General features: G+C 40.3%; 1 protein-coding gene across 7 annotated transcripts in view; it reads right to left on the bottom strand.

The window, feature by feature from the left end:
* LOC120516628 (regulator of G-protein signaling 7) overlaps window positions 1–24,554 on the bottom strand; it is a 536,263-nt gene that overhangs the window by 262,255 nt on the left and 249,454 nt on the right. For all 7 annotated transcript variants that reach the window (XM_039738437.1, XM_039738439.1, XM_039738434.1 and 4 more), the window contains exon 3: window positions 14,184–14,280. In XM_039738437.1, coding sequence (XP_039594371.1) covers window positions 14,184–14,280 — 97 coding nt within the window. The remainder of the gene's footprint in view (window positions 1–14,183; window positions 14,281–24,554) is intronic.

Below are 24,554 nucleotides of genomic sequence, written 5' to 3' on the forward strand. Positions count from 1 at the left end.
CTGTCAAAAACAGGGCCTATTAAAGCCCCTTGAGGCATTACTTGTGTGATTTAGAGCTATAAAAGAAATAAATTGTTGTTGTATTTTCTCAAATCCACACTCAGAAGCTCAGGATAAAGAATTCCCTAGAAAGCTGTTAGGGTCAAGCTTTTAGAAGTCCACCTTGCAGCAACACTTATCCCTACATTCCTTGACACCAGCTGTCTCTTCAAGAGCCAGGATGAAAGCAAGGAGGGAAGCAGGAGAAATGTACTGTATAAGCTAACCAGACTCCATGTTACTGCCTCAAGTTTATGGGAACTCTTTCTCTATCGCCCATCATCTGCCATTGTTCTTTATCCATATCCATCCATCCATAGCTACACCCCAGTAAAGTAATTAGCTCGAAGGCTGCATCCATCATCTCTGGCAATGACCCTGTCAGGGGGCATTTACTGTTAGGGCATCTTACAGCCCGACTCCTGCGCCACGTTGGAATAATTTGTCTGCAGTTGTGATTCCCACCTGGTCCTGCTACAGTGGGTTTTGAATAGGCTCCTGCTCCTTTCAGCTCTTCTTATTTATTCAGTTTTTTTAAAATCCCAAAGGTGCGAGCCAAAGGTGTCCTTCACAGGATACTATTCAATAACACAAGCAGAACTTTTTTTTTTTTTGTTCATACTGCCTGATTTATCTTAAGACAGTGTGCCAGCAACACAACCTGTCACAATATCCTCTAACCATCTGTCCAGTTTTTGAAACTATTTAATCCACTCAGGGAGGATGCAGAAAGCTTCACTAGCCCAACAGAGGACAAACTCACACACCCCACCAATTAAGACATGCCTAGCAGCCTAATCTTCATTTGTTTGGGATATGGGAGGAAAAGTGGCGCACAGGGAGAAAAGCTCAAAAAGATACAGAAAAAACATGCCCACCTCACCAGGCCAAGAGCAGTAATGTCAGGCAGCCGCAGAGCAGTACCTCACCACCTTTCTGGCCATCACATCTTCAACAAGCAATGTTTTGTAATCAGCAAAAGCGGATTATTTACTTTTAATATCCTGAGCAAAGAAAAGAAAGTGGCAAAGTCAACCTGGCAGCCTTTCTCTTGCTCTAAACCCCTATTTAACCTTTCCATAAATAAGACATAAATTATTTCTGTGTCTGAAGATATTTTCAGGCCATCCCAGAGTAGAACTATAATCATGATGTCTCAATGCAAACTGACATAATATATTTCCATGGTTAGGAATAACACCTCCAATTGTGTAGGAATTAATAGCATGACCCTTGTCCTTGTATAATTTGATTTATCCCAGATCAAGTCTTATGCAAATTTTAAACCAAACAAAACGAAACAATGATTTAATCAGCTCCTTGAGTCTAATGCCCAGCTCTCACTGCCATTTTCAGCACAAGAGGAGCCAACAGAGGTGACGTTGAGAGGCGTATTCTATGCAATTTGGCTTTCCTGTCAGTACATCTCATGAAGGCTCGACAGGAAACACAAACCAAGAAGTGATGAGCGATAGGAGGTCTGAGAGTGGGTTTTCGGTAAAGCCCTGTGTCACACTATCTTCTCAAAGTCTGCATGGCAACCTTATCCAGAATATTTAATGTTCCATACCGCTCAAAATAACGTTCCCTATAATCTCTGTCACTTTGTACAAGAATGCACACTTACTATCTCGGCTAAGCAAACAAAAACAATAATTACATAAGGTGACATTTTTTAAATGAGACTGTGCAAATTTAAACATCTACAGTTTAAATAGTTCAGTGTGCCGTGTCAACACAAAATTGAAAAGGAAAATCAATTAACCTACTTCAAATGAAAAATGAATAAAATGAACGAGCTAAATGAGCATTCTTTGAAAACAATCTACTTTCATGGAAGGAGATGAGGAGGCTGGAATGTGAAAGGTACTTTTGCAAATCACAGTTTGTAACTGGGCCATTTGACATACTGTATATTTTTTATAAAGTGATTTACTAAAGTGCCCAAGGGACTTTACAAGTATGGATGCATAGTTCAGCTTTTTAACAGTTGGGGCTGTCACTTATGCACACCTGCAGACCACTTTCTAGGTTCTGAAGAGGTGAGCAGTCCCACCCCTGGTTGAGAGGGGGTACTGATGCCAACAGTACCTTCTCTTCCCCCCCAGTGTCATTGAGAGATCACTTAAGGGGGATACCTATCAAACACACAGCCCCCAAAAGGCTCTGCCCCTTCCAGCACAGACAGTATAAAACAGAGGTGCTCCCGGAAGGCAGTGTCAGATATTGACTTGGCATTCAAGAAGGACAGAGCATCAAGCCTTTTATTAATTTATAACTGTTTGAAAACTGGATGAAGCCATTTTGTTTTCTTACTTAAGAGCCCCTAAGCCTGTTATTTTTATTCTAATTATAAAAGGGATGGCCTGAGGATGAGAGTATGCATTATCACAGCATGTAGCTAAAACAATAAACCACCCAAGGATCCCAGATTAGGACCCGAATGCAGTCATGCAACAGGAGACACCTCAGCACCACACTAGTCGAGTGGAGTGGAACCGTGTGAGGTTTTTATTTTTTTTTTTATACAGTGGCTGGAGTGCCAATCTTACCATCAACCCCTGAGTTTTCCCTACAAGTTGGAGGACCTGCTTACAGGGCTGCATGCAGGTTAACATCATACCCAGGATGGTGAAATTGCCGGTTAAGGGCCTTGCTCAAGGGCCCAATGGAGTGGAGTCACTTCTGGCATTGACAAGATTTGAGTGGGCAACCTTTCAATTGCCAATGCAAATCCCTCCTGAAGGCTGACTGAAGCCACTTTTGTTTTCTTTCATAAAGGTCCCTAATATTTTTATTCTAATTAAAAGGGATGCCCTGGCTGGTAGCAAAATATCTGGTCTCCGTACACTGGTTTGCTTTCCCAGCCATGTAACAGAGCACAGGCAGCTTAAGCAACTTGCTCAGGGCCACAAAATGTATCAAATGTGAAGTTTGAACTGGCAACCTTGTGGTTTACAGGCTAGTTCCTTAGCTACGGCCTACAATTCTTTGTTGTCTGCTGTTAATTCAAAACACTGAGCCCATACCCTCTCCAGTCAACAGTTACTGCTCCTATTGTTTTATCTCTTGTTTGTCATTCTACCAGTGAACATTCTCTTGCATTACTTGGACTTCTTGGCATCTCTTTATTTTACTTTACTTTACATATGAATATAAGAAACGTTTTCATGAGAACAACTCTTTTACCCCAAGATAGTTTGTCAATTCCATTCATTTGATGAACATCGCTGATTGCAGATTTGAAATTATCCAAAATACACCTTACTACCATCTACACTACTTAGGTCACATATTCCGCGTGTCTTCAGAAATTCTTTCTAACATTCTTACTGTGCATACATTATCCAATGTGATTTTGTAAGTGGTCCAAACCCATATCAGCAGCACAGGGCACAAGGCAAGAGACAGCGCTGGATGGCCTACAGTCCTTCACAGAACTTTCTAATATGTGTGAGAAATTTTCCCTCAACCACCTTCTGTCTGTGCCCTTGCTGAAGAGTTCATATTAAAGCAACAGATGGCACCATGTTACCCTGCTTACTCCCTTGATGATTTAAAAAAATAATAATTATAATCTCATCTTTAAATTCCTTTCTGCTTAATCTAAAAATATTCAGTTCCTCTCAGCTCTCTTCATAGGTCAGGTCATGCATGTTATGATTCTTTCTGTGATTCATGGTTTTTACTTTATCATTATTTTTTATTAATTTAAATGTATATATTTTTAAACAGTTTAATGTTATCTTTTAATTTCAGTTTCCAAAATATTGTGTTGCAGTGGCTGTTTCCCATCTGTAGTTGCCCTAAAGAGAGGTTGGGAGCGTACACTGATAACATGTTGCCGCACCGTCACTTCTGGCAGTTACAGGATCTGAACCAGTAACCTTCTGAACCTAGCCTCAGAGCCTACAGAGTCTCGAGAGTGGTATCGGAATTTATGAGAATTATACCATCGGCACAAGGATATAAAGATTGGTACAAAAGAACCATAATTATCAGAGTTTGACAGGCTAAATACTTTGCATGTTTGCTTTCATAAATACGTTCTAAAGACTCTTTGCTTACTGACGTTTGCTTTACTTTTTTGTATGAAAATATGCACATGGCAAAAAAAACTGCGTATGCTGAATGAATATTCCAAAAAAAATGTGATTTACAAAACTGGCTGTACGTACACTTTCTACGCAATTTACCATTTGTGAAACGAGCCCCGGACACAGACAGGTAGACATGTTTAAGTACCACCACACGTTTATTTACTACTATTATCTACAAGTAATAAAGTGCACACAATACCCCCAAGACTCCCCAAAGTCCAGGCCTCACACTCAAATGCCTCACTGTTCAGGCCACCTCCACTCCTCTCCACCAAGCTCTGTCCTTCTCCTCACCCGACTCCAGCCTTGGAGGCAGCCCCTTTTATAATCAACCGGATGTGCTCCAGGTGCTTCCCGGCAATCTTCCACCGGCACTCCCCAGTGTGGCGGAAGTGTCGGCTGCATACCCGGAAGCACTCCGGGTGTCCCCGATCCTCTTACCCCCAGCACTTCAGAAGTGCTGAGGTCCAGGGCTCCATAGGCATGGGGGCGCCCCCTGGCGGTGACCACAGGCCCCTACAGGGCTGAGCTTCAAAGCTCTCTACCCGTGGTCCCCAAAGTAACCAGGGTGGTCGCCCTCTCGTGGTCTGGAGAAGACGCAAGCCCTCCTCCGGTCCTCCTGGGCGTCCCAGCTGGGTACCACCCCCAGCCATGTGCCACACATTGTAAATATGCGCACATCAATGCGCCTCAAACACTACACTGAAACATCTATATATGTAGCATGTTAATCAGTCTAATACTCATGCAGTCAGGAAGCTGAAGAACTACACTGGTTGATATTGTAGCCTCCCACCTGACGTGTCGAGACCCTGCCACCTACTTCAAGAGTATCTGGCTGAGCTCTGCAACTGAGACTGCAAGATTATGTGCAGCATTAAAGTGCCTTTCCTCTTAGCTCTGTGGGTCCAGGAAAGGCGTAAGGTGCCAGCGTCTGAACGGGTAATCTTTAATACCTGGCACATGTAATGACATGATTGCTGTTGCAATGAATAGTAACCCAGCACTCTGGAGTTCTGTTCAGCTTTCCCTTGACCCTGACTAGTCTCCCAGTCACTGTTGATGAAAAACAACCCCACAGCATGATGTTACCACCACCATGCTTCACTGTTGGAATGGTATTACACACGTGATGACTGATGCTTGGTTTTTTCAGACATCACACTAATCTTGGTTTCATCAGACTGGAGAATCTTGTTTCTCACAGTCTGAAAGTGCATTAGGTACTTTTTTGCAAACAGAAGACAGGCTTCCATCAGGCCACTGTGTCATAAAGTCCAGATACTAATGTTGCAGTGATGGGTTTCCTTCTAGGTATTTCTCCGATCCCCATACAGGATCTCAGCAGCTGAACATCAGGTTCTTGGTCACCTCTCTTTCCATAGCCCTTCAACCCAAACTGCTCAGTTTTCCATAGTGGCCAGCTCTACAAAAAGTAATGGTTGTTCCAAACATCTTCCATTTAAGTCCCTTGAAGGCAGCTGTGCTATTGGTAGCTTTTCTCCAGATCAGTGCCTTGACACAATTTTGCAGGCAATTCCTTCAAATTCAGTGCTTGGTTTTTGCTTTGATAGACATTGTCAGTTGTGGGACCTTCCATAGACAGGTGTGTCTTTCCTAATCATGTCCAGTCAAATGAATTGACAATAGGTGGATTTCAATCAAGGTATAGAAACATCTCAACAATAATCGATAGAATGGGATGTACCTGAGCCAAACGTGTCATAGTAAAGGGTCTGACGATGATGAGAGTACAGTATATCTCCCCCCTGACTAGAGACCTCATAGTTTTTTATGGCAACTGCACTGTTTCAGATCAGAAGTCAATCCAAAGAGTGATGATGACGGCAGAAGAAATCATTGGGACCACCCTCACATCTATCCATAATCTGTACTTGTCATGCTGCCTTAGGAGAGCTACTAAAATAATCAGAGACCCCAGCCCATGGACTCCTCAAACTTTTGCCCTCTGGCAAATGCCATCACAGTATGTGGTGCAAGACTGCTATACTCAGTAGGAGTTTCTTCCCACAGGCTATCAGACTACTCAACTCCCACCACCAACAAACAACATGCTGACTTATTGGGACTGTTAAACTCCTGAACACACACACAGACTGTTTGAACACATATATTCAAAATCTCACTTCTCCTAAAATGCTGTTATGTCTATGCATTATATTTATGTTTTTCGTCACTTGAACACTCTACAACTATTCACCAATTTGTCTATTGGATTATACATCTATTCTATCTGTTTATTTTGTCTATTACGCCTATCTGTTGTTGTATAACGTGCACTTGTCTCTGTGTTTGTGTTTGCACATTGAGTCTGGAGAAACGCAATTTCGTTCAGCTGTGCACTCCTTGTTGCATGACTTGAACGACAATAAAGAAAATCCAATCCAATCCAATCTAAATATTTTAGATTTATACTTTTAATAAATTTGTAAAAAAAATCTGTTTTGGCTTTGTCATTTTGGGATGTTAAGTGTTGCTTAATGTGGCAAAAACGAATTTATTTAATTTTAGCATACAGCAGCAAAATTTGAAAAAAGTCTGAATATCTTCTGAATCCACTACAAGTCCTGTATGTGTGGAAACTTGCAAGCAGCAATAGTTTTCTTCTGCTGAAGCAGTTGTGTAACTCATAGGTTGTGGCTATCATTATGAGGAGTAGGATGCAGAAAGAGACAGAGTAACAGTACTTACAATTTTATTGATGACAATCTTGAGACAAGAATCTGTGGGATGGCAACTGAGCAGTGCACTGTGGGGTTTGACATCCTTCTTAAAATGAAAAAACTGATGGCAGTTTGTCAGGTTGAGATACTTTGGTCTCTTATTCCTGAGGTGGCGGTGCTCTTTGTTCAGAGGAATGGCAAGCCATACAGATTATTCCTATCCCTGATCCAAGATTTATTGGCTCCTACCGCCTTGCAGACATTTTTACAGTGTTTGAGACTCATGATATACTGAATGTTATGGTCACAGAAGCAAACCTACAAGCACAGCCAAAACATTTTATATTTCAGCTAGCTACCACACAGTAAATCAAAACACTTCAGATGTGTAAAATTCAGTGGACGAGTGGTGAAAAACGAGGTTTAACCTAAGTACTGTGGTGTTTTTACATTACGATCCCACCAGCTAGTTACCAGACGCCACTGTTGTGGAAAATTAGTAATATGCTTTCCACAGTAATTTGTAACTTATTTTAAAAATATTTATAACAACCCTCAACTTTGTCTTATTCTTTTACACCAGAGGTGTCGAACTCCAGGCCTAGGGGGCCACAGTGGCTGCAGGTTTTCATTCTAACCCTTTTCCTAATCATTGACAGTTTTCACTACTAATTAACTTTTCCCTTCATTTTAATAGCCCTGTTTTTAAGGATTTAGTCCTCTGAATTGATTTGTTTCTTGATTAAATGACAGCCAAACAGAAATGAGATGTTAAATGAGCCAGCAGATGACCAGCTAAACTGGGATTTCAAACTCCAGCTAATTTCACTCCAACCAATCTCTTAATGAGAAGCCATTTCTTGCTGTTAATTAAACCCGTTACTTAATTCCATGGCTTGTTGCGCTCTCATTCTACCACAGCAGACATTTCCAAAACTGTTGATTTTTCTGTTTTTTCCAACAACACCGTCAAAATATTTTGGTGACCTGAGAGATCAACCTTACCGAGACCATCACCTTTCTTTATTTTCAGAATTTGTGTGATGGGCACAGGTTAGCTCGCTATATGGCGGCTCGGTTTGTGTCTCATCATTGTTTGGCTGAAAATTAAGGAAAAAGAGACAAGTAAGGGGCCTGACTCACATTAATTGAAACTAAAGCAAAAGAAGTTAATTAGCACTGATGTAGAAGATGGTTACAATAATAATAATAATAATAATTCTTTGCATTTATATAGCACTTTTCTCACTACTCAAAGCACTCAGCAATTGCAGGTTAAGGGCCTTGCTCAAGGGCCCAAGGGCATTTACAGAATTCGAACCGGCAACCTTCCGATTGCCAGTGCACATCCCTAGCCTCAGAGCCACCACTCCACCAAGGAAGAAGAAAATGAAGTAGTTTTGAGTGGATTATAATGGTGCAATGGTCAATTAAGTGGCTGTTAGGACTGGGGCTATGCTGGAATGATTATGGTGGCTAACCACTTGGCCACCATGCCTCCCTAACATAAAATTATACTCTGAGTCCTTAATCTCTTTCTCTGTGTCTCTCAGGCTCTGAATATCACTATCATTATGACTAACTAACACCCACAGACTCTGTGATGCAAACCAAATCTATCTTCAACATTTCTGATAGATTTACTGTTTTGATAGTGTCACTTTATACATAAAGAAGAACTTCTGGAAACTGTTGAGGTGCTGGATAAGTGTGTCCTTCCTCCTGGTAGGACACTACATACCACAGTACTCTCATCGATGTAAAATGTGTCATCACAGGATGTGTGCAGGTAGAATGTACACCTTTAAGTGCATGTCAGAAAACAAGGGTTTAGCAAAGGGAATCCAGCAGCTTTACAGAAATGGGAAAGGAAACTATTCTTGATATGCTGGTGCACAAACGCCTAAAGCAAATAAGAAAAGGGAGAAGCTAGAAAGGATTATGGGCCACTGGGGAGCACTAAAAATGATCTTATTACCGCACTTACTATTCCAGTCCAATCCTCGAGAAGCACCCTGTACTATACTTAAATTCCATTCATTATATTTAACTGATATAATTTCAGAAAATTATTATTGAATACTGAAAATGTATTTTACTTTCAACAGTAGGCATCCTAATGTGCTTTATATTAATAAATGTCTGGCGTCTGATGTATAATAATACACGATATCTGCCCAGTAGTGTGTCCCAAATTGTTCCTAGTAGTCTGTTTGCTGTCTCCATAAACAAAATGCTTTAGTGGAATCTAAAAATAAAAAGAGGTCTTATTTAAAATCTTTATTATACTTTGTGGTTCAGGTAAACAAGGACTGCAGGTTTCCACATGAAATGCCGACTCTTCTTATTCTTGTCTTCAGATATTTAATAGCAAGCATCAACAGCAGCTCCAGCTTGTCTTCTATCTATATTGGATTATTGAAATGCATTACTTTAAGACATCTGAAGGAGGCTCTCAGATGACAGGAACGTGCCTGGAATGTTGCTGCTGTCGAAGCTTCTCAAGTCTGAGGTCATTTTTTTGGTTTTATTGGTTGCAAGTGCAGCTTACAAATTCCCTTGCAAATCATTTCAACTACTTATTTTCAAAAAACGACTATGTATATTTAACATATGCATTGATTTATCTATTCATCCATTCATTTTTGAACCTACTTAATCCATCTGAGTACAGACGGGAGCCAGTGCCTATCGTGCTCAAAGAGGGACTCAAACTTGTACGTGGCAGCCTCCATCACAGGGCACACTCATTCATATTCTTCCAATAACCCAACTGATTTTGAGACGTGGTCATAAATCCAACATTCATGGATAAAAACCCATATACACACAGGGGCTACATGCAAATTTCACTGGCCTTTAGTTCAAATCCGATATGCTGGAGGTAAAAAGAAGCAGCACTAAACACTGTACCAAAGCTCCGTCAATGTATAAATTATAGATACTGTAAATAAATGGCCTACTTTATAAAATTAAGTTTTTATACATTAGACATAGGCCTATGCTGACAGGCTGTTACCCAACTCGCCATGGTGACTAGTAAAATTTTCAGGAGAACGAATCAGGGCACTATGAATAAAATATAATCAAACAGTAACAATTAAATTGTGAGAGTAGAGGATAAAGAATAAATGTTTAACAAATGTTACAACACTGTTATGAGAGATACAAATTTATGTTTTTTTCCGTTTATTAAATAAGAATTAATATCTAATTTGCATGGTTTATTTTAGGATTATTTAGATGCAGCTTTTAAGTAAATAAACTATGACCAAGACTATAACTGTATTATAGAGCTCATAAGGGAAAAACTAGCATTACTGTTAATTGTTTGTATTTAAACAGGAGTTTAGCAAAAAGGAGCAGACAGGCAGGTAATATCATCATGCTGACAAAAAGAGGATGGGGAAACAATTTATAGAGGCAGAACTGTGAATGAAGACTTTACAGCAGGGGTACTCAGCTCTAATCTTGGAGGTGGCCTTAACCAAAATTTTAATTTGAACCCATTTTCATTCTGCTAAACCAGTATTTTTGAGGGTGCTTAGTTTTAGTTAACTCGTTTGTTACAATTCAGAACCCTGAGTGACTACTGTAGTTTTAAATAACTGCTTTAAGGTTTTAAATGTTGCCTGTTTTCTTATCTAGCCACCAGTGGTAAAAATGACAAAGGAACTACCAGCTCTCCAGCTACCATACTTCCATTTTAACCTGTTTATAAATATCATGATGTATCTGTGTTAATACACTGTTTTGAAATACCTAAGAGAGAACATACAAATCTGTTCAAGACTACAAAACATATGGATAAAATTCTCAGAAAAGGAAATATCTTTGATGAGTCAAAGATTTGTTTTGGAAGAATAAAGGCAATAACAAGCAAAACATTTAAATTCAAAGTTTTATTATCTGCTAGGCTTGGCTTCTAATTACAACATTGGTTGGCTGGAGTGAAAACCTGCGAAAACTTTGGACCTCCAAGATTGGAGTCGAGTACCCTGGTATGCAGTTATACTGATATCTTTTACTAAAATAGCTGTCACACCGCGGTAGAAAGGAAACCACCTCTATTGGCTTTGTCAAAGCTAAGTCACGAAACCAGTCCAGGATCAGAATACCTTTATTGATGTGTATGTGGAGCCAGTCAGTACATAGAAAAATAAGACTGACTTACAGATGCTGGTAACACTACTTAAATATACTTGTCCATTACCGAGGTCTGTGATATAAACATCTCCTTTCCTTGCCAGTTACTGATAAACAGCACCCTAGGAGTCAGTTTTCTGCTGCACTAGATTGCACAAGTTTTCTTATTTATACTTGTCCTTGTACTAAAGTAACAGCAGGGACTGGGTCTCAGATCAAGAGGCTTTAATTAAAATGCGTTCTAAGTGAATCCTTCTACTTTTTACTTACAATATTTACTGCCTAGTTTCTCTGCCAATAAACATCCATCCATCCATCCATTATCCTACCCGCTATATCCTAACTACAGGGTCATGGGGGTCTGCTGGTGCTAATCCCAGCCAACACAGGGCACAAGGCAGGAAACAAACCCCGGGAAGGATGCCAGCCCACTGCAGAATATATATATATATATATATATATATATATACAGTATATATATATATATATATATATAAAAGCCAAATACCAATGACTCATTCATCACGAAATCTCCCGAACCATGAGGACTTGAATTTTGGAATGCTGGTTACCCTTGGCCCATAGGTACTCGCTAAGAAACAGTTTTAAAAATTTCTTGGTCCAAGCGCATTCTGTCTGTATGTCTGTCCGCTTTTCATGACAGAATTACTTAACGAATCTTGGTCTGGTTGTTTTCTAGAATTTGCTTGAACTTTCCAGTTGATTTTGCGGCTTCTCTCATCGCGCTAAGTACCAGAGTTCTCTTGCGGTACAGATTTATTTATGCAAATCCAAGAGAGTGGCTGTGGGGCAAGAGTAGGGGGTGGGGCCTTTCTCATTTACTCGCCAGCCTTTGTTTGAGTTGGTCTACGTCTCACCACATGTTGGAGTGCACCTTGCCTCCGCTTAGCTAGCGATACCTGTTTGTTCAACAGACATTATCATCTACAGATTGTTAAGTTGTAACATTTGATGTTTTTGAGAGAGAGAGATCAGAGCCACGTATGTGTTTTAGAGGGTACCTGCTGATTGCCAGAGATATCACGGCCATGTGCTTTTCTCCCCACGCGGGGAACGTTCTCCCGTCAGAGCTGAACACAATCAGATACAGTGCCAACGTCTATTGATTTTTAAAGTTTGTCCTGTTTCATTACTATGTGGGCGCAGCCACTGGGTACAGCTGGTGATAAATATACACAAGTGTTTGCCTAATTTGAACAGAATTAAAGTTTCTCATAGCTACATAAATCATAGAAGATTCTGTTTTATGCCCTAAAGCTAACCTGTAATAGAATCTCCTTATTGTTTAGCCATATTTGTAATGTAATAATATAAGTTTGGCCAGCATTTTAGTTTGCTATAAGCATGAACTGTTAGATTTGCCCGCAAATAAAAGGGTACAATGGCACACGACGTATGTCAGGTATGTACAGTATGTACGTGTTAACGAACAGAAGCCTTAAACAGAAACAGACAAGAACTTTTCTTTTGTTGTGTATTATCAGTTTTTCTCTTTATTTTTGTGTGAGCTATTTTTACTTTAGATAGATAGATAGATAGATAGATAGATAGATAGATAGATAGATAGATAGATAGATAGATAGATAGATAGATAGATAGATAGATAGATAGATAGATAGATACTTTATTAATCCCAAGGGGAAATTCACATAATCCAGCAGCAGTATACTGATACAAAGAAACAATATTAAATTAAATAGTAATAAAAATGAAAAGAATTAAAATAAAATTAATGTTCGCATTTACTCCCCCGGCTGGAATTGAAGAGTCGCATAGTGTGGGGGAGGAACGATCTCCTCAGTCTGTCAGTGGAGCAGGACGGTGGCAGCAGTCTGCCACTGAAGCTACTCCTCTGCCTGGAGATGACACTGTTAAGTGGATGCAGTGGATTCTTCATGATTGACAGGAGTTTGCTTAGTGCCCATCGCTCTGCCACAGATGTTAAACTGTCCAACTTTAATCCTACAATGGAGCCTGCCTTCTTAACAAGTTTGTCCAGGCGTGAGGCGTCTTTCATCTTTATGCTGTCACCCCAGCACACCACCGCGTAGAAGAGGGCACTCGCCACAACCGTCTGGTAGAACATCTGCAGCATCTTACTGCAGATGTTGAAGGATGCCAACCTTCTCAGAAAGTATAGTCTGCTCTGACCTTCTTACATAGAGCATCAGTATAGACTGCCAATCCAGTCCAATTTGTCATCCAGCTGCACTCCCAGATATTTAAAGGTCTGCACCCTCTGCACACAGTCACCTCTGATGATCACAGGGTCCATGAGGGGCCTAGGCCTCCTAAAATCCACCACCAGCTCCTTGGTCTTGCTGGTGTTAAGATGTAAGTGGTTTGAGTTGCACCATTTAACAAAGTCTTTGATTAACTTTCTGTACTCCTCCTCCTGCCCACATCTGATGCAGCCCACAATAGCAGTGTCATCAGCAAAGTTTTGCACATGGCAGGACTCCAAGTCATATTGGAAGTCTGATGTATATAGATTGAACAGGACCGGAGAAAGTACAGTCCCCTACAGCGCTCCTGTGTTGCTGACCACAATGTCAGACCTGCAGTTCCCAAGACGCACATATTGAGGTCTGTCTGTAAGATAGTCCACAATCCATGCCACAAGGTGTGAATCTACTCCCATCTCAGTCAGCTTATCCCTAAGGAGCAGAGGTTGGATGATGTTGAAGGCGCTAGAGAAGACCAAAAACAATTCTTACAGCACCACTGCCTCTGTCCAGGTGGGAGAGGGATCGATGAAGCATATAGATGATGGCATCCTCCGCTCCCACCTTCTCCTGGTATGCGAACTTTAAATTTTAATAAAAACTTTTTAAATGAAGTTTTAAAAACTTCTGTTTTTAAATTTAAATAATTCTGTGAAATCATTTGCATACATGTCATACTCACTGCCTGAATCTTTCTCTGGTACAAGCTGAAGTTGCAGAATTTTGGAAACCCTGGACAAGCACAGCTACAACAAACATTAATAATGGATTCAGATCCATTTTCACTGCATATTTCCACTACATAAGCTTGGCTGTTATGCCTTCCAGTGTTAGTGACCATCAAACATCCAAATTAACATAATAAGTAAAAACATCTTACTGCAGTCTACAGCAGATCTTTAAAAACCTGTGCCAGAATGAAGTCTGTAAATTACATCAGAACATACAATTGAATGTTTTGATCTTACCAGAAAATACGCTTGGAATCTTCGACAAAAAACTTTTCACAGTACGAATTGGAATTCCATTTTTTTCATCTTGCATGCGTGCTATGATATCTTCCATCTAAAAAGAAAAACAAAAAAGACTGTAAAATCACTTAAAATTTCAAAAGGCAAAAATAAAATTCATCAAGAGATGGTCTAAAAGCCAAGGCAGTTCAACAAAAATGGCATTCTGATTTTTGTGCTGCATTTCAGGGTAAGCTACAGAAAACAAATGCATTGCCATCTTTGTATCTGACTACATCAGAATTTGTGCATTTAAGCTACAAAGAAAAAAATCTTATAATGTGCCTGCTTTGGTCCTACATACACGTATGTTTTGAAGTTTCATACTATGGGGAATTCCTGGGAGACAATTTACAGCAAAAGCATCAGAGAATATTAAAACATTAGAACAAGTATGATGAGACAAGGTTTCCTCCGGGTACTCCGGTTTCCTCCCACAGTCTAAAGACATGCAGGTTAGGTGCATTGGTGATTCTAAATTATCCCTAGTTTGTGCTTGGTGTGTGTGTGTGCCCTGCGGTGGGCTGGCGCCCTGCCCAGTGTTTGTTTCCTGCCTTGTGCCCTGTGTTAGCTGGGATTGGCTCCAGCAGACCCCCGTGACCCTGTAGTTAGGATATAGTGGGTTGGATAATGGATGGATGGATGATGAGACAAGTCATTCACCCCAACAAACTCCAATTATCTAAAATAACATCAGGCCATGATTTGAAGGTCCCCACTCTCTATAAGAATTAGAATTCAAATTACTAATGCCAAAAAGAATAATGCCAAAAAAGCATTCCCCCCCCTGTGATTCATATTTTTAACAAACATATAGAATCTTTAGTGCATTTTGTCTTTGTAAGTAATACTAAAATATGAACAGCATACGTTCATCAAAATGTAATCACTATTTGTTCCTGATTGATACTGAAAAGTGGGTAACACTTGAGTTTAGGTACTGCAAAAATGCATCTATTCCTCACTATTGTGCAATGAGACCTTAAGAAATACTTCTTTGGGTCTTCGTAACACTTATAAAGCGTCAGTAGAGTGTTTATTCACCTCTGCAATGTGACCTTCTAACAAAGGTCCAAATCGGAGTGGCACATCTGAGACACATATCTCATGACATTACATATTTAGTGCTAGACCTGTGAATCCTTCATATTAACAAGTCATTTTAGCATCATGTCAATATGCCACAAAGCACAGAGATGAATAAACCGACCTACTGAGGCTTTGTGAGTGTCGGTAACTCTAAAAGAATCCTTTGTTAAGGTCTTGTTACACAAGAGTACATGAGGAGTAGATGCAGGACCTAAACTGATACCAAACTCTGACTCACAATTGACTTCAGTACCCATACCTTCTAGCATCAGTCTGCTGCAGTCCATTGGAAATGTTTCAGACTGCAATGCAAATGCTGAAATGAGTAACGGCTACAGATGCCACTGAAATATCCAGTGCTCCTTCATTTACAATTCCTGCAGATCAATAAAAATGCACGTTACACATTTCTTAGATATAAGCTCTGCAGTGCTCCATCAGTTGAAAGTACATGTCCTTAACTTGGACTTAAAAGTCTGTAACGGTAACTGCTGACAATCATGAGAATGGGCAAAACACGTGAATACCACCACTGTCTTTTTGAAGTGGTGATTTTGGACATATTACTGTTATATGTTTAACTAGGAGGCTCTGCCCACTGCTCACTTCACTCACCAAACCCGGGGGCAGGCGCTGGGCCCCCATCTATCCTGCAGCTGAGTCGCTCCATTAGAGAAAGCAATTGTATTTAAAGATATGATACAAGCCCCCATTACGGCTTCAGCGTCCAACCCCCACTTGTGGCCTAGTAGGCCGTCCCACGACTTTCTTGATATTTCAGTTTACAATTGAAAAACAGAATAAGAATCTGAAAATCTAACAACATCACATTAAAGTTCAATAAATTCTGGAAAGAATGATACCAAACATATATATGTAGGTTTTAAAATAAGCCCGTGACAAAAAAAAAGTGACATAAAAAGGTGACATAAAATCATTGCACAAAATCATTGCACTTTTAGGCTTAGGATTTTTTATATATAGAGTAGATAGTTATTAGAAAAGAATACTATTCTTGTCGGGTGGCACTGTGGTGCAGTGGGTAGCACTGCTGCCTCGCAGTTAGGAGACCCGGGTTCGCTTCCCGAGTCCTCCCTGCGTGGAGTTTGCATGTTCTCCCTATGTCTGCGTGGGTTTGTTCCGGTTTCCTCCAACAGTCCAAAGACATGCAAGTTGGTTGCATTGTCGATCCTAAATTGTCCTGTGTGTGTGTGTGTGCCCTGCGGTGGGCCTGGCGCCCTGCCCAGGATTTGTTCCTGCCTTGCGCAATATGTTGGCTGGGATTGGCTTCAGTAGACCCCTGTGACCCTGTGTTAGGAAATAGCGGGTTGGATAATGAGTGACTGACTATTCTTGTGAGTTCGTCTCGCCATTTTGTTTGAAATTTAAAGTGTGGGCACCACCATTTTTTCATTTTTATTTTTAGTGGTACTCATATTTGGTGGCAGTTAGTAATAATGTCAGTTGTTTGACCTGTGATTGGTGTCACTGTACCCCATAACATTAGTGAACTCACACTATTTAAAATAGTAGCACGGGTTTGCTAACATCCAATTCTAATTGGATTAAATTCTAAAAACTTTGTTTAAGTGACTTATTTACCAATTTTAGGAATCTTACTTTTTATTTTAGTTACGGGTTTTGGTTAAGATTTAAATTTCTGACAATCAATCTCCTTACTATTTTTTTCCAACACTTGCTGTACCTCTGACTACTATAATGCATTCATCATTTAGAATATTTTTCATCTGCTAGTCCTTTGGAAATTCAACTTTTCAACCATTATAGTCACAATAGCTAGAGGAATAAAATAACAAAAGATTCCTCTATAAGGAGAGGAGCAGATGTCTACACCTGACCAGACGCAAAGAAAATATCTCCCAGGGTTAGGGACACAGAGACCAGACATGCCTACAGAAGTGGGCGCACACACACAGTGCAGCCCCCTGGTATCTGCCACACTGCAGAGAAAGCCAAGCCACATCACCCTGTAAAGCGTAGCTGGTAACATGAAGGCTGTAGTGCAGACCAGGATGAGCTGAACACTTCAGAGCCAAGATCAACAGATAAAAATCAATCGTCCTTAGTTTAAAGCTGAAAGCCAAAAATAGTATCTGAGAAACAGGCAGGAGGGGAAAATACATAACAGCGAGCAAAGCTTCCAAAAATACTCTGCAAAAATCAAACCAAAAAAAAAAAAGAAAACCATTTCAAAAAGAACAAAACAGTAAAATTCAAAACACAACACAAGAGGCTTTCACACACAATATAAGAGAGCGGAGCATTTAAGAAGCTTTCAGTTTTAAATCTCCTGCCCTCCATGACACGTCTCCTACCGATAGGAGGGGAAAAGGGGTTCTGCAAATGGACCCCACTACTGAAATATAAATGATGGTCAATGAAGTGAAAAAGTTTCCGTACATTCCGTAGCACAAGGATTTTGTAACAAAGAACATTTGTAAGTTTTGGAATGCTACAAAAATCTTGTTTCAGGATTTTCCACCATTTGGCTTTATTTTATTGTTCATGTGTACCATGTAATTTTCCAGCTTCACTAACTCAGGCCTTAAGTCAAAGATCACTCTTAAGTTATGGATTAGACTTGACATGAATTTCTTATGTATATTTTCTCTACTTTGGAGGTCTGAATAAAATGAATGTATGATAAAGGTATGCAACTCCAAGCATGGTCACCATTACAGTATATTAAGTGAACTGGTGCGTTACAAGGTCCTCACAAGAGGAAGTTGGCATCATCTATCATAAAGCCATCTATCTAGATATTGATGTAGCAATTGAGGCAACCTTGGCAAAAAGACATGTAGTTGCAGGTTTATTATGGGAAAGTGATAAGCAAAGCCAAGTGACATGGAGGAAAGGAAACGAACAGCTGAGCATCCAGAAAATTGCAGAGACAGATTATGTGTCGAAAAATACCATAATAGGAAAAAAAAGAATAAGAACCGCGCCACCTGCTGAGCCATAAGTGCAAGAACAACAAAGACGAACGCAGGCCGACATTCAAGAAGATCCTCAAATATGTGTTCAGAATTTATAATCAAGTGTGAGTTCTCACACCACACCCTCCATAACTCAAAAAGCCATCATTTTACCTTCTAAAATCAACTTCCTCTTTTTGAATGTATTCATCAAACATCAAACTTTATTAAATATGCTTAGAAGACAGCAGAGTAACCTGTGGTCATGTGTTTATAGCAAAGTACTAATCACCATTATGGCAGGAAGGAGAAGATGAAAAGCAGCAACATTTGCTTAGTGCCAGACAAATCACAAAAAGTGAATGCTTAAGCGACAAAGAAAAGGAATAGGAAGGTAAGACACTGAAACATATCATTTATTACATCATGTTGCATTTTTCATGTATTTTTATATTTTTCAATAAATATTTTATTTTTAACTTGTATGGTCCTCACCAGCTCATGTTTAGCTTGTTCTATATCAGCCACCACAAGTAATAAAATACATTATAACTTCTAGAGGAAATGAAAGAAGAACCTATTCAGAAAACACGTGAAGTATCAACAGCTCCTTTTTTAATACTAGGTATGCATTTTATTTTAGTACCATGAGTCTGTACATTTTCACTAGTACAAAATAAAGCTAACTTCCTTCCTATGTAATATACATATTAGTTTCTATGGTACAATTAAAGTATAGAAAATAAAAACAATGTGCCTTGCAGTCCTGTTGCAGAGATTCAGCCTTTCTCTCCTGTATTCTTAGGAAAACTCGTTCTAACCAGCAATCCTCTGGTTCTTATATGAGCGAACTCCGGATAAATGTGTTAATTGTTTTATGTGTTTTTAATAACCTTTAGCTTCAAAAGGCCATTATGCCTAAAACCACTATCTCTTCTAAAATGTATCTACATTTCTTATCTTTTCTTATCCTTAATTTAATAATCTATATGTAAAATACAATAGGTTATGCAAAGAATACCAATTACAATGTGACTACTTCTAATTATATTTTCTTGCTTCTTATCTTATTTTTGGTCACAATTAGCAAAGTTTTCCCAGCTTACTTTTTAATTACTTTGAAAAGTGTTCCTATTTTTCATATTACTAACAATTCATTTGAACATGTTGTGACATTACAGAGCAAGGAAAGTGATGGACTTGGTAAACTGTTGGTCATAAAACAGGAATTTATCCATGTGGGTTTATCATTCTTCACTCATGGCAACTGCCAGACATTGTTCAATAATACAGCTTAGCAAAGGCTCCTTTGATTTCTAAACTTTTTAACTGCACCTGCACAATTGCATACATTAACTTTGGTTTTTTAGGTCTTGAGCACAGCCAGTATATTTTGGAGTCAAATTGTTTTTTAAACTTAGCCTTTCCTTGTAGGATAAGGTAGATGGTTTTCTGGACACATTACTGTTAATAACAAGCTTGAAATCGCTTTATTGATCAATTCTTTCCTGGGCAGTAAAATGGCTGGTAATTGATTTCTTCTACTTCAAAAAATGCAGTAACTCTTGTCATTTCCCAATGTTTCAAGTACAAAAACAAGAAGGAGGAAACAGATCCATTGACTTTGATTTGTTTTGTCACTATTAATAGGAAGGACTTAAGGAAGTAAGACACCATTAGGCATGTTAGGAGTTGAGTTTTCTCTCCTTTTACCTCAAAATGTTCTTCCCACATCCCAATGACTAAATCTGCCTCATGCAACTGTGGGGGTATGTGAGTGGGTGCTGTGATGGGCTGATACCCCATCTGCAGTGCTGCCAGGGTAGACTACAGGCCTCCACTACCCTTCTTCTTTTTCTTTAGGCTGCTCCCATTAGGGGTTGCCACAGTGGATAATCTTCTTCCATATCTTTCTGTCCTATGCATCTTGTTCTGTTACACCCACCACCTGCATGTCCTCTCTCACCACATCCATAAATCTTCGCTTAGGCCTTCTTCTTTTCCTCTTCCCTGACAGCTCTATCCTTAGCATCCTTCTCCCAATATACCCAGCATCTCTCCTCTGCACATGTCCAAACCAATGCAATCTCGCCTCCCTGACTTTGTCTCCCAACCGTCCAACTTGACCTGACCCTCTAATGTCCTCATTTCTAATCCTGTTCGTCCTCGTCACACCCAATGCAAATCTTAGCATCTTTAACTGTGATACCTCCAGCTCTGTCTTCTGTTTTCTGGTCAGTGCCACCGTCTCCAACCCATCTAACATATCTGGTCTCATAGCTGCTGATACCCGTCTGTCACAAATTACTCCTGACAGTCTTCTCCACCCATTCCACCCTGCCTGCACTCTCTTTTTCATCTCTCTTCCACAATCCCCATTACTCTGTACTGTTGATCCCAAGTATTTAAACTCATCCACCTTCGCCAGTTCTACTCCCTACATCCTCACCATTCCACTGACCTCCCTCTCATTCACACACATGTATTCTGTCTTGTTCCTACTGACCTTCATTCTTCTCCTCTCTAGAGCATATCTCCACCTCTTCAGGGTCTCCTCAACCTGCTCCCTACTATCGCTACAGATCACAATGTCATCAGCAAACATCATAGTCCACGGGGACTCCTGTCTAATCTCGTCTGTCAACCTGTCCATCACCATTGCAAATAAGAAAGGGCTCAGAGCCGATCCCAGATCTAATCACAGTTACACCTTGAATGCATCCGTCGCTCCTACCACAGACGCCACCACTGTCACACTTCCCTTGTACATATCCTGTACTCTTACATACTTCTCTGCCACTCCTGACTTCTTCATACAACACCACAGCTCCTCTTGAGGCACCCTGTCATATGCTTTCTCCAGGTCCACAAAGATACAGTGCAACTCCTTCTGGCCTTCTCTCTACTTCTTCATCAACATCCTTAGAGCAAACATTGCATCTTTGGTGGTCTTTCTTGGCATGAAACCATACTGCTGCTCACTAATCATCACCTCACTTTTTAACCTAGCTTCCCCTACTCTTTCCCATAACTTCATGCTGTGGCTCATCAATTTTATTCCCCTGTACTTACTACATTCCTCTTATTTTTAAATATCGGCACCAGTACACTTCTTCTCCACTCAGGCATTTTCTCACTTTCCAAGATTCCATTAAATAATCTGGTTAAAAACTCCACTGCCATCTCTCCTAAACACCTCCATGCTTCCACAGGTATGTCATCTGGACCAATGGCTATTCCATTCTTCATCCACTTCATAGCTGTCCTTACTTCATCCTTGCTAATCCGTTGCACTTCCTGGTTTACTATCTCCACATCATCCAACCTCTTCTCTCTCTCGTATTCTCTTTATTCATCATCCTCTCAAAGTACTCTTTCCATCAGCTCAACACACTCTCCTCGCTTGTGAGTACGTTTCCATCTTTATCCTTTATCACCCTAACCTGCTGCACATCTTTCCCAGCTCGGTCCCTCTGTCTAGCCAATCGGTACAGGTCCTTTTCTCCCTCCTTAGTGTCCAACCTCTCATACAACTCATCATACACCTCCACTACCCTGAATTGGATTATTCAGGTCTGATAATGTAATGAACCGAACAGGAATCATTTCTCAAAACTAAAACATCTGTCCACTCAGACGTTAAACCTGCTTTCAGAATGGAAAAGTCAAAGGAAAGGAACGGTAAGGAAACTGAATGCCATGAGAAACACTGTTTAGACAAGAGGAGAAGGTGCAGTATTTACTGCATGCAGACAGTGACCTGGTAGGAAACTGAATGGGCGGTATGAGTCTGACAGGCAGCAGCAAGGACCACTACACCACTGTAATACACCTTTAAAAATGAAAGAACTAATCTAATAAGTCTTTACAGCTTTTTGGCTTCATATTGAATATATTTTTTACAGCATTATGCAAACAGGCACAGCATATTTCATGCATTACTTTAAGCTGCCAAAGTTTAAATATAGATGATAAATTTTAAATTATGAGTCATGGCCATAAAAGCTAATGAATCCTTGAGTACTCCAAGCACTAAACATATATTAAAAGCTTTTTCCACCATAATTTAAGTTATAGTCACTCAAACAGTGTGCGTGTGTGTTTTTTCTTTTATTATACTGTATATAGTACTAGCAGGAGTACCCGGCGTTGCCCAGGAATCTATAACCGGTGAATTTCCCAAATGAAAGAAACTGAACATAGAAATTGAACAAACAGTTTTCTGATTCACATTTTATTGTAAGTTCCTCCACTCTGGATTCTGTCTGCTGTGGTGTTTCAGATGCCCTTGAAATAGACTTTCTTGTGGCATCTGAATTGGACCTTCCAATTCTACGTCTTTTTTTCAGTGGCATGGGTATATTAGTGAAAAGCAGGACAATTATAATGTGTTACATGGTATTACGTACAGAATAAGCACCACAGTGAGATGAATTTATGTTATTTACAATACGTCGGAAAGCGAACAAATAGCACCAGTCAGTCAGAAAGAGCAACACTGAAATCATACTGTGAGTCGGAAAGCGAGCAAATAGCACTACAAATACGGAAAGCCAGTGAGAAAGAGTAGCACTGAAACCGTACTGGGAAAAATGGCATGGGGGGTGCTCTGTTTCTAAGGAGCATCTGTGTTGAATCATGATGCCATCTAACAGATGTTGGCGATGGTAACTACAAAGAGAAGTGACATACAACCTGTGCTGCGTTTGGGGAAAATGGTGAGGGAAGGATGCTGTCCTTTTAAGGCGAGTCTCTGTTCAAACGTGCTTGCATATAACAGACATTGACGAATGAAATACAGCACTATCGGTGCGTGTGGGAGTGTGACGTGCAGAAACGGGGGTGTGTCAGCAGGTCATGTGCACTGGGTCATTCACGTTTTACATCCATACGGCAGTTCCCCTTCACCCGATCAAAGCAGTCAGCCTTCTCATACTTGGACACTTCCGCCATCTCTTGGCCATTTAAAGAAACATGGGTAAAGAGCAACACACAGAGACCAAAGCTACTGCTAGATGGTGCCGCGGTGAACGTCTGTTGCAACGTGTGGCCATCTTGTCGATGCTAAGAACGGGGACGTGTGCCAAACGTTGTGCCGTTGAAAAGGTGCCCTGCAGTTCACCACAAACATTTTTCCCAATGAAACATACCCCATGACCTCCTGGTCACAAAGGAGCCCCATCCCCAGTTTGGTGCCGATCGGACGCCCGGTACAGATTTGTATGGTGGACAAACAAACATACACGCACACATACATACATCGACTCTGCTTTATATATTAGATTATATTTACTTTGCTTCATTCTTCAATGTTACTTTACTTATCTCAGTGAGAGTCGAGGCTGTAGCACATTAAAGTGGATAGACAAGGCCACCCAATCAGATGACTTCTTATAGCTGTTCCTAGGGAGCTCTCAGAAGCTCGTAGGACATTCAAGAGATTCGGCTACAGACCCCCCAGCATGTTTGGGTCTTCTCCAAGTGGGCTGTGCCTAGTAGATTTCCAAAGGGAAGTACATATGGCACTGTAGCTTCATGCCCAAGCTACCTTAACTGGAACCTGTTGATTTGGAGAAGCAGTAGTTTTACTCTTAACGTCATGTCATATTATGTGACTTTTCCAGTGATTTTCAGTCACTGCCATCATTTACGTAAGTCAGAGGGAGTCAGTGGCATGCTCCCATGTAGCCAGTCAAGAACTCTGATATAACCAAGACTCACTCCAACTAATCCACAACTCATCTTGATGAAATCAAACAGGTTTGATTCCTTCTTTAGTCGTAGGGGTGGGCTCCGTGTGCATGAGAGCTGACACCCAATGAATGCTCATCTGGAAATATAATGTACAGAATGCAGTGATGAGTAATAAGGAACGTGGGTGTTTTGGATCACCTGAAGCTCGTCCGTTTGATGTCTTGTGTTTCACTTAGCATAATAGAATGGAAAAAGAAAAAAGGTCAGAGATTGTGGTACAACTCATGGTATCTGTTAACCCTTCCTACAGCACTGACTCCATCAAGCAGCACATTATTTACTGTCACAGAAAGGAGTGGGCACAACCTGCTGTGCACTGCATTCAAAAGGAAATGGTAGAAGACATCAGCTCAGCGAAATCTTGCTAGAGTAGATTGAGTGTCTTCATCACCAAGCACAGCTGCAAAGAATGGTATTCTAAGTCAACTTTTTCAGGAAAACAGGAAATATATGGGACAATGCAAAGACCGTGAGGGTACACGACTTGATCTGAGGAGGTGCTTATCTATCACAATGGATATTGGTTTCCTTTGCAGTAAGGAACAGA

This window comes from Polypterus senegalus, chromosome 16 (assembly GCF_016835505.1).
Source record: "Polypterus senegalus isolate Bchr_013 chromosome 16, ASM1683550v1, whole genome shotgun sequence".
NCBI lineage: Eukaryota > Metazoa > Chordata > Cladistia > Polypteriformes > Polypteridae > Polypterus > Polypterus senegalus.